This window comes from Carettochelys insculpta, chromosome 31 (genome assembly GCF_033958435.1).
Source record: "Carettochelys insculpta isolate YL-2023 chromosome 31, ASM3395843v1, whole genome shotgun sequence".
NCBI classification, from domain to species: domain Eukaryota; kingdom Metazoa; phylum Chordata; order Testudines; family Carettochelyidae; genus Carettochelys; species Carettochelys insculpta.
The window spans coordinates 8,845,441-8,856,472 of record NC_134167.1 but is presented as its reverse complement, the minus strand read 5'-3'; the positions used below and the strand labels follow the sequence as shown (position 1 = coordinate 8,856,472).

General features: G+C 44.0%; 1 protein-coding gene across 1 annotated transcript; it reads right to left on the bottom strand.

Moving 5' to 3' along the window:
• Positions 1 to 1,948: 1,948 nt before the first annotated feature.
• On the bottom strand, positions 1,949 to 3,226 carry TCIM (transcriptional and immune response regulator). Its single transcript, XM_074981799.1, has one exon. It carries the CDS (start codon positions 3,163 to 3,165, stop codon positions 2,845 to 2,847), a length of 321 nt encoding a protein of 106 aa, XP_074837900.1. The 5' UTR covers positions 3,166 to 3,226; the 3' UTR covers positions 1,949 to 2,844.
• Between the last annotated feature and the right edge of the window lie 7,806 nt (positions 3,227 to 11,032).

Below are 11,032 nucleotides of genomic sequence, written 5' to 3'. Positions count from 1 at the left end.
TTACCAGCTCTTTGGATTCAGGTGGTTCCAGTATGCAGTGCTGAACCCTCAATTCCTTCCAGCTCTAGCCAGGGCCAGTTGTGGGATGGGGCCAGGCAGGCCATTTGGCCTTCACCTCAAGCTGAAAGGGGGCCTCTGATTTAGACACTTGTTAATTTTTTGGTATGCAGTAAGTTTCAAAACTTGTTTTTATGTGCATCTCCATTGGACCAAAATGTGACAAACTCTCTGCTTAGTGCCGCAAGGGCTAGAAAAGCGGTTGGTTGGTTGATTGGTTTTTTGTAGCCTTATTTTGTTTTGATTTGGTTTTGTTTTTTATTTTTATTATGGCTAGAGGCCTCAAAATCTGGAAGTGACCTGGGCCTCTCTGAACCATGGAGAGGGTCATGGTCCAACCCTGGCGTGGGTCTGAGAGAGATTAGATCGGTTATATTACAGCCCAAACTGCTGCATAAATTAGCCCATTCTGCACGCAGTTGGCTTTTGCTAGCACTCCCTAAAATTGGATGCTCCAGGACCAGGGTGGGAGGCTCTGGAATTCACTTCCGCTGTTGGTCTGACACCAGTCCAGGTCTTCTGATCTTCCAGTTATGATCTAAGACTCAAATAATTTCTCAGTCTTTTGCCTGGGGATTTTTGGGGCTGGTCCTGCCTTGTCTTGAAGGGAATTTTCCTAGAACTGATACTGATCATTGCGCTTTGGCATTTCATTTTTAAACATGTTGCAGATGTGAAAGCAAGGTGGTGCACCTTGGTGCAGGGAGTTGACCAAGCTGTGGCAAAAGCCAGCAGGGAGCTAGTTAAAGAGCTGGCAGGGAGCCAGGTTGCAATAGGACAGTACCTGTAAGAAATTTAAGTTACTTTCACCCCTGCTTGTTGGTGCTCCTGTAGAAGTCTGGGTATGCTTTATAAAGCTATAAATAAATACAGTTACCTACTCTGTTAAAAAAAACAGACAGCATTCATGTAGCACTTTAAAAACTAACAAAATAATTTATTAAGAGATGTGCTTTCATGGGGCAGACCTGCTACCTCAGATTTGGAGATATATCTGCCCCACAAAAGCTCATCACCTAATAAATTATTTTGTTAGTCTTTAAAGTCCTACATGACTGCTGGTTTGTTTTGTTAGAATACAGACTAACACAGCTATATCTCTGTTAAGTCATTTAAAGGGATATTTCTGGCTTACCTAATTTAAAGTATTTTTGTATTTTTTAAGCAGCTGGCCTATTACACCTCTGAATCATTTAACTTGAAGTGGAGTAAGCAGGGTCATGGGAACTTATGTTTTTTCAGCTGGCATATTATTGGAGGACATGTCTATAAATAGCTATTCTGTAGCCGTGTTTAATGACTTTCTGCAGAAGCACCATGGTGAGTGGTGGAATATAAATAGCTAGAGAGACTGTAAATGCCTGATTCTGCTACAATTGGAGTCAGTTATAAAAGTTCCATTGATTTCAGCTGATTATCCATAAATCCCCGCTCATTTGCAGGAGAGATGGGCACCTGGGGGCACCAGATTGTTTATTTTGGTTTGCAACTATTTGTTTTCTAAATAATTTACACTGGAGGCTTAAGGGAAAAAATGCAAAATACACCCGTTGATTTAATATTAACCATTAGCAATTCAGCTCAAGAGAATCTGCAGTTAAGGGTCTGATGACTTCCATTTAAGCTCTGGCAGAGCAACTTCCTTGATGCACCAAAATCAGCTGAGTAACAAGGAGAGAAATCCCAGCCCCAGAACTCCCATTGAATTCATAGAGCCAGGCTTTTACCCCAAGTAGGTTAAGAATTTGCTTCCAAATGGATTGACTGGCAGTTAAGGAAAGAGATCTCATATTCCCTCCTCCCCTCAGGATATAATAAAAACATAAAAAGCCAAGGATATAGAATCCCACCCCTTTTTAGAATCAAGCATTGCAGACAACAGAGATTATAATATCATTATAATTTATTAGGTTTGTAGCTCACCATATGCAATAAATTATAGTCGATGTAACTATAACATTGTCATAAAATACAACCACGGACTATTTCTAATATCTAACTCATCATCTACAAGTAAGATCTTTAATTGCAGAATATTAGCATCAATGAGAAGTGAACAAAATGTCTTAAAAGAAACTTTCACAGTAAATTCAGTTCAGGGAAGGAACTTCATTATTTTTGCTTTTGTGCAAATACATAATGACAGGAGTATACCACATAACAATGAGAAAGGAGATACAGTTCATAGTGTTTCTAAAGAAAAGGCACTCCCTGAATGAAGGTTGAACTTGTTGTACCCATGTGGTGCACATTTAATGCATTTTAACAAATGCAAAATTAATGATCAATAGCTGATCAGTCACTACAACCCTCCATCCCAGTAGACAACACTGAGGCTTAGAAATCTTTTAAACATTCAGTAATAACAAGTTGAACATGAAATCAGTGAAGAAGTCGAAGAAAAAGTTCTATTCTGCTTTTGCCTCAGGTTTACTTAGAAAATTTGAGTCTGTTTGTGTTCTTATGTCATGGTCCCCAAGTTCTGTGTCTGGGGCATGCTGCGTTTGCTTCTTGCCAAACAGGCTGGTCTGTTTCGCTCATGCATAGACTTTTCCGGCTCTCTTGTTGCTGACATGAGTTCTTTTGCATTTGGTAAGGTTTCAATCACTCCAGGCAGCTTCTTGCTGTGTGTAAAATTGGATTGAATGCTTATGACCATTTTTCAGGTTCACTTGTTCTCCTAGAGGCTTGCACAGTTGTGGAGAATATTACATTTGTTAAGAGTTCATAAACTCAGTCTTGTTCATTAAATATAGCTTTTCTTCCATCTCCTTTTCCTTGGCTAGTTCAGTGAACTTTAATGGAATATTTCCCAAGTTTCAGAAACTGGAAAAGTTTGTCTTTTGTTCTCTGCTTTAGTGCCATTAAAGCTCTTGTTTTCTCCTCCAAGTCCTGATCAGTGTCAAGGATGATCCTGGCTCTTTCCTCTGCTTTCTTGTCTCCAGAGTTTTTGAAGAGCTTTTGAAGAGATTCTTGATTTATGCTTTCAAAAATATTGGCTACGGCTTTCTTTCGCAGGGCCGTGTCAAATCGATAGCCGTGGACCGATGGGCTCACTCTTAAGGATGTAGACATGGTTGAGATTTGATTGCTTCTCTTTGCTTTCATCTATATCAGATGCACCGGTATTTGCCTTCTAGGACTCATCAAAGAGATCAGTGCAAAACATACTCACAGTACGGCTATTTAAAGGCATTCAGAGCAAAAAGTTGGAAAGGATCAAGTTACAATAATGACATCAATGCAATGTCAACCTAGAATAATTACAGTCAGGTTTAACAGTTAAGCTGCCAAATTTCCTTCTTGGTAAAAACGAGAACAAAAGCTTCCTTTACTCATGCAAGAGGCAGACCTTATACACACAGCCTTTGGTGGGTAAGTTCAGAGAAAGAGAGAACAGAGACATTTTGCCAAGTAAAACAGACTCATTTGCGAGAGAGATGTTGTTAACCCAGTAGAGGAATAAATCTCTGTCATAGCTTATTACTGGGAGCAGGTATGAGCAGTTGTGTAGTTCTCCGCTCATGAACCATTTCTAGCCCAGCCAAAGGAAAGTGTGGAAAGCAGCAGCACACACTCAGGTCCGGTTACGGAACACTTAGGCCAGTTTACCCCATTGTGAGGCTAAAGCTTTGTGCTCATTCAGGGCTTTGGTTTTCAAGGGGATTTACAAGCATTATTTACTCCTCACAGCAGCCCTGTGAGGGAGGTTACTATCGCCTCAGATGTCATTACACTCTATGTTTGTATCCCCCACCCAACCCAAGCCAAAGTGACCCTTCCCACACCTGCTAGTGCAGCTAGCCACCAAAGCACAAGGAGCCATGATTTAGAAAAGGTCCTTTTTTAAAATTTTGTTTTGCCTGATAGTCTGGTTGAGAACTGGTCAGATTCTGCAGATATAATATTCATGAACCTTTGTTTGACTCTGTACCAAGAACATCATTTTGGGAAGGTAAGGTGGGCGGCATCCATGCATACCGGGACACTGCTTGCTTCTCCCTCCTGCTCCTCTAACTGTCTGGGCAAATTACATGGCTTCCATGCATGCCTCTCAGTCCTGGCTGGTGAGGGGAGGGAGCAGAGGAGTAATTTGCAATCTGTGTACTTTCCCCTTGCTCTCTGACAGTCCCTGGGAAGAAGAGCAGGCAGCTGCTGCCCCTCCTCCCTGGCCTTCTGACACGGCACCACTGATCTGCACCATTGGGTTGGTTGGAATGGTTTGACACTGCTGGTTACTCTGCCTTTCTGAGCACTTTCACAAGTGGAGTTTTGTTCCCTCAGATGATTGGGGAATGGCTCTTCCTTCTGAGAACACCCTGACCCACAGGCCAATAAGGCTCTTTATGGCTACATCTACACGTGAATGCTACATCGAAATAGTCTATTTCGATGAATAACGTCTAAACGTCCTCCAGGGGTGGCAACGTTGACGTTCAACTTCGACGTTGGGCAGCACCACATCGAAATAGGCGCTGCGAGTGAACGTCTACACGCCAAAGTAGCACACATCGAAATAAGGGTGCCAGGAGCAGCTGCAGACAGGGTCACAGGGCGGACTCAACAGCCAGCCGCTCCCTTAAAGGGCCCCTCCCAGACACACTTGCACTAAACAGCACAAGATACACAGAGCCAACAACTGGTTGCAGACCCTGTGCATGCAGCATGGATCCCCAGCTGCCGCAGCAGCAGCCAGAAGCCCTCGGCTAAGGGCTGCTGCACACGGTGACCATAGAGCCCCGCAGGGGCTAGAGAGAGAGCGTCTCTCAACCCCTCAGCTGATGGCCGCCATGGCGGACCCCGCTATTTCGACGTTGCGGGACGCGGATCGTCTACACGTGCCCTACTTCGACGTTCAACTTCGAAGTAGGGCACTATTCCCATCCCGTCATGGGGTTAGCGACTTCGATGTCTCGCCGCCTAACATTGATTTCAACTTCGAAATAGCGCCCAACACGTGTAGCCGTAACGGGCGCTATTTCAAAGTTGGCGCCGCTACTTCGAAGTAGCGTGCACGTGTAGATGCGGCATGTGTGAAAGCCAGCATTTGCTGCTGGATACTTCTGTATTATTTCTTCAGCCCTGTTGATTGCTTTCCAATCCATATGCTTTCCCCCACTCCCCATTTTATAAGTTTTATCTGCCCACTAAAGCTGTGTCTACACGTGCACGCTACTTCGAAGTAGCGGCACTAACTTCGAAATAGCGCCCGTCGCGGCTACACGCGTCGGGCGCTATTTCGAAGTTAACTTCGACGTTAGGCAGCGAGACGTCGAAGTCGCTAACCTCATGAGGGGATCGGAATAGCACCCTACTTCGACGTTCAACGTCGAAGTAGGGACCGTGTAGACGATCCGCGTCCCGCAACGTCGAAATTGTGGGGTCCTCCATGGCAGCCATCAGCTGGGGGGTTGAGAGACGCTGCCTCTCCAGCCTGTGCGGGGCTCTATGGTCACCGTGTGCAGCAGCCCTTAGCCCAGGGCTTCTGGCTGCTGCTGCTGCAGCGGGGGATTCATGCTGCATGCACAGGGTCTGCAACTCGTTGTCGGCTCTGTGTATCTTGTGCTGTTTAGTGCAAGTGTGTCTGGGAGGGGCCCTTTAAGGGAGCGGCTGGCTGTCGAGTCCGCCCTGTGACCCTGTCTGCAGCTGTGCCTGGCACCCTTATTTCGATGTGTGCTACTGTGGCGTGTAGACGTTCCCTCGCTGCGCCTATTTCGATGTGGTGCTGCGCAACGTCGATGTTGAACATCGACGTTGCCAGCCCTGGAGGACGTGTAGACGTTATTCATCGAAATAGCCTATTTCGATGTCGCCACATCGAAATAGGCTACTTCGATGTAGGCTTCACGTGTAGACGTAGCCTAAGAGAGCACAAACCTCACTATGTGAACACCAGCAATCATGGATAGGGAATATTGGAAATGAAAGGTTTGTGACTAACAAATAGTCTGAAATTATTCCATCCAAATTATCCAGTGAACATTATATCATTATTTATGTTGTGACAGCCCCCCAGTGTGGAGAGGGGGAACTAGGGCTCCATTGTACTAGCACAAAAAAGATGGCCCCTGCCCCTAAGACGCTTACATATAAATAATGTATCTTTATAGTATATTACTTGTAAAAATGCAATCTGGTGCCAGTGAGATTGCTTTGTGAATGACTCATGGACAGAAAAGAAAGCGGTACTCATCAGAGAGAGGTATTTAGATAACAAGTCCGCCTGCATGCTTTGTTCTGGTTCTCACTTGCCAAGGCTCTTTTCCCGGGAAGAGGGAGGGAGGCCATTTAGTCATATGAACACATCCATTTCTGTATATTATTAACAGGTTGTAAATAAATGTGTTGGATACGCCATCGGTCCAGTGCCACAGTCAACATCCTGCTGAATCAATTGGATTTTGCCAGAATAGGTACAGGTTTAATCTCTCTAATCCAGCACTCTCTTGTCCAGCAACATCTGTCATCCAGCATGATTTTAGTTAGCTGGATGACCACTTATCATGGGTGTGGCCAAGATTCCCGTGGTCCCATAAGTTTGTTCCCAGCCACCGGTCCTGGCTCTTGGTGTTCTGTGCTGTCATTTAGCTGTAATTTTTCCCTAAATGTCTTCTAAGACCCCAGTAAGCAGTGGAAGTGTGGTAATTCTGCAAGACAGTATTGACCTTCTGTGGTCCAGCAAATTCTCTTGTCTGGCACCGATCAGGTCCTGCCGGTGCCAGATTAGAGAGATTCAACCTGCATGGCAGCTTATTATCCTGTAGCATTGTTCTAATGGGTTTCTCCTGCTGTTGACTAGGTCCATTCATTGTGTTCCCATTTCATCATGTGGATATTAATGTTGCTGATTCTTGGTTTTGTTTCTGGGAGTGCGGAGAATGTCCACAAAAGGCAAGTGCCTCATGTTTAATTGTCATTGTCATGTATAATTGTCACCAAGCATACAGTCAAGTTAAAGGAGGTCATATCGTTTATTGCGCTACTGCTCTTGGTGAAACACAAGGTTTCGGGCTTCTCTTGTCCTGGCACCTGACAAGTCCAGTTGGAAAGCTTGTCTGTTTCACCAGGAGAAGTTGGTCCAATGAAAGATGTTGCCTCACCCGCCTTGTTATTCTCATTTCCTGGCACCAATATGGCTCATCTACACAGCAAATATTCACCCAGGAGTAACAGGTGGGAACACTGCCGGGAGAGATCAAAAGGAGAAGGAAGATTCCCAACTCCTGAACTGCACATTTGCCACTCAGATGCAAGATGCTGCCCCTGCAACACAGTGGGAACAGTTTTGGGTAATGTTAAAAATATTTTTCACTATAAAATATTAAATATATTTTTCTTCAGCAGACAGATAAATAAGTTACCAAACTGTTTGGAAGTAGCCTGCCAATACAAATCATTATCTGTCTTCCAGCTGTGCCTATAATGACCCCTCCTGTTGGGATGCAGCATGGCTCCTTTGCCCGGGTAACAGCTGTGGAACATTCACGTAGGTTCCTGCTTTTTCAGCACCTTCTATCATTTTTCTGCTGGAGTGTACTGTGATGTGGCCAATAAAACTGTTGAAGCACCTCAGCCTTGTGCACACAAACTGGTGCCAGACAGGGTTAGGAAAGTGTCTGCTCTGGAAACAAAGAACAAAGCTGAGGGAGAGGAAATAAGACATCAGCAAGCCGCCAGGCAGACGCACGCCTTTGCTTCTGAGATGTTTTGCAGCGGGTAGTGTCCAACATCCCTCAGCCCCCATCAAGCTCTTGTTCTTACTTAGAATAGTAATTATATTGGGCTGCTATCTGGAGGACATGTGACATGAAACCATCTAGCACTCCTAAAATGCTACTTGTCAGTAATATTTTTCTGTTGTTTATATCATCTATTAAATACTTCCTTCCTCGGGAATTACTAATACTTTTCTAGTGGGTTTGGGGGGTTCTTTGGAAAAGATGTGATTACTCTAGCATTATTCGTGACGTTCACAATATAATTAAGTCTTGAAATTATTAGACAGCCTGCTGCTTTACATATTAATAGAAGGCTGGTTTCTCATTCACATTCTCTCTGTCCTTGTAGAAAAAATAGTTCAGCCACAGCCTTGAGTTTATCATGCCTCTAAAACTGTGACATTCGAGTTACCTCAGTTTGCTTTCTCTAAGGAATAGACAGGTTTAGACTGAGGCCAGGTCTACACTAGACCTTAAAGTTGATTGTAGATACACAAATTCCAACTATGACAGTTGCATAGCTGGAATCGACTTATCCACAACCGACTTTCCTGGCCATGCCTGAGGAGGGAGGTTGACAGGAGAAACTCTCCCTTAGTCGTTGTGAGATTGAGAAGCACAGAGTCGACAGTCAACCTCTGATAGTTCAGTTTTGTGTGTCCTCACTAGGGGTGCGAAATCGAACTTTGGGAGGTCAGTCCTGACTGGGTCGATCTCCTTGGTAGTGAAGGCATATTAGCCCTACAGAATGAACGCTACATGTTAACACTTGAAAGTTCAGCTCTTATAGCCCATCCCTTGATTTCCTTGGGCCCAGATCAGGCCTTGAGGTTTTGGGGGCCGAGATGCTGTTGGTCAGTTATTGTGAGCAAGATTGAACCTCTGGGATCAGCCCCCAGGATATAGGGTTGAGTTTAGCTAGGCTGCCCCAGGAGTAGCTCCTACAGGGAGTTGTGACTAAGGGCCAGACCCCTTTATACTGCTCCAGTAATGTTGCCCTAAGCCAGCAGCTGTGGGATGCCCCTAACATAGTGGATCCTAAGCTGACATAGGTGCACCACTTTAAATCTCTTTGAGCCCTTTCTCAGGAAAAGGAGCATTCTGGGATGGGAGAGCAGCAGACATAATGGGCTTAATCTGCAGCAAAGAAAACTGAGGCTAGATATTAAGGAAAACTCTCCAACTCTCAGGGTAGTTAAGCTCTGGAACAGGCTTTCAAGGGAGGTTGTGGAATCCTCATCACAGGAGGCTTTTCAGAACTGGCTGGACAAACACTTGTCAGGATTGGGCTGGGTTTACTTGGTCCTGCAACAGCACAAGGGACTGGACTAGATGGCTCCTCAAGGTCCCCTCCAGACTTACATTGCTGTGATGCATTGGTTCTTGCTACAGGTTGAACCTCTCTACTCCAGCATCCTCAGGACCTGACCAGTGCCAAACCAGAGAATTTGCTGGACAACAGGTCAATGTTGTCTAGCATATTACCAACACTTCCACTGCTTGCTGGGCTCTTAAAAGACATTTAGGAATAAACTAGAGCTAAATAATCACGCAGAACACTGAGAGCCAGGACTGGTGGCTTTAAACAAACTTGATGCAACCATATGAAACTTGACTACACTCATCATAAGTGTGTATCCGTCCAATCAAAATCATACTGGACCACAGATGTTGCTGGACCAGAGAGCACTGGACTAGAGAGAGGTTCAACCTGTATAAGATATCCCAGCCCCATTAGAGAGCACTGTCTGTACTGCAAGTATTGACAACCCTAAATGTTGAAAAATCCTGAGTCGAGATCCCAGAAATTGGGATATTTACAAATAATATTTTTAGGTTCTTTTTCTCTTGTCTCTGAGCCTGTAGGATGGTTAAGTTTTCAAGCCACTATCAGGGCTAGAAACTTGTTTTGTAGTGAAAGCCAAGATTCTCACAAAATGCCACTTGTCACGGGAGCTGGAGCTTTCAGTGTAGCAGAAAACATTATGAGACTCATGATAAAATCATGAGATTTGGCAACACTGGGCTGTCTTTTGGCTGCAAGAATATGAATATTCCTATTAATTCAATGCCAATAAAAATGAGGAGTGAGAAACCAAATAATACACTTTCCATGCTTCCAAGCTCAAATTCAGAGGGAAGGTGAACTGTAATTACAGATTTCTTAAAAATATAAATTAAATTTTTATCAGTTTCTTCTACCACAGAAATAGCTTGCTCTGATCAATTTTTCAAACAGGGCTTCTTTGAAAATGAAGTTTTAACACTCGACACCAGCTGCCTTTGTGTAACAATCCTTCTGTCTTTAATATATTGCCTAAGAAAGAACCAATGATGAACTGTTCTCTTTTTAATTTTTAATTGGTGACTCATCTCTTAAACTTTCAGAAACTGAGCCTTGGGCATTTAGAGTTTCTTTAAAAGAGAAAACAACTGTGATTGTAAAACAAACATGTTTATGACCAGGAAATAAAGAGAAGGCATTTATATGTGTTTTCAATATGATGGATCAGATTTTCACTTTCTCATAAACTATTGTGATTTAGTTAGAAGAATTCCCCTCTCTTCATCTCCTGAGACATACTGGGGAATAATGCAAAGTTTCAGATACACAAGGGCCTTCTGAAGCTGCTGTGAGTTTGAAATGTGTGCTCACAGCAGAACCTTGGCTATAGGTGTGTGTGCATAGATATAGGGTACTGAATTATAACACAATGAAAAATACTGGATCAGAGGCTTGTAGAGAATGAACTTCCTTATTTATCCTCAGTGCAGGTGCAGCAGGCCATGTTCTCTTGGCACAGGTTCTGATTCAGCAAAGTACATAAGTAGGCGCTTTCTGAATAGGGATGAAACTTAACCATGTACTTTAAAAGTGCTTCCCTGTTTTGTTGAATGAGAGTGCCCAGATTTCTGTGCATAGATTGCCAGCAAGGGCACAAATTAGGTAGGACTTACTGTGATTGCACTTTTGGGTATTTTTAAGAACTGAGGCCCCTGCATTTCCCAGGGATCATCATTGAATTATCTTGATCTCTGTGATTCCAGGTCAGCTGTGAAGCAGTGCCCAGGCAGTGAAAGGCTCCATGTCCCATTACCACTTCCCTGACTCTTCCTGACTTGGCTTGGCTAATGCAGCTGTTCATAGAATCATAGAACACTAGAACAAGAAGGGACCTCAAGAGGTCATCGAGTCCAGTCCACTACCCTCGTGGCAGAACCTCGCACCATCTAGATAGCGTCATAATATACGTCTA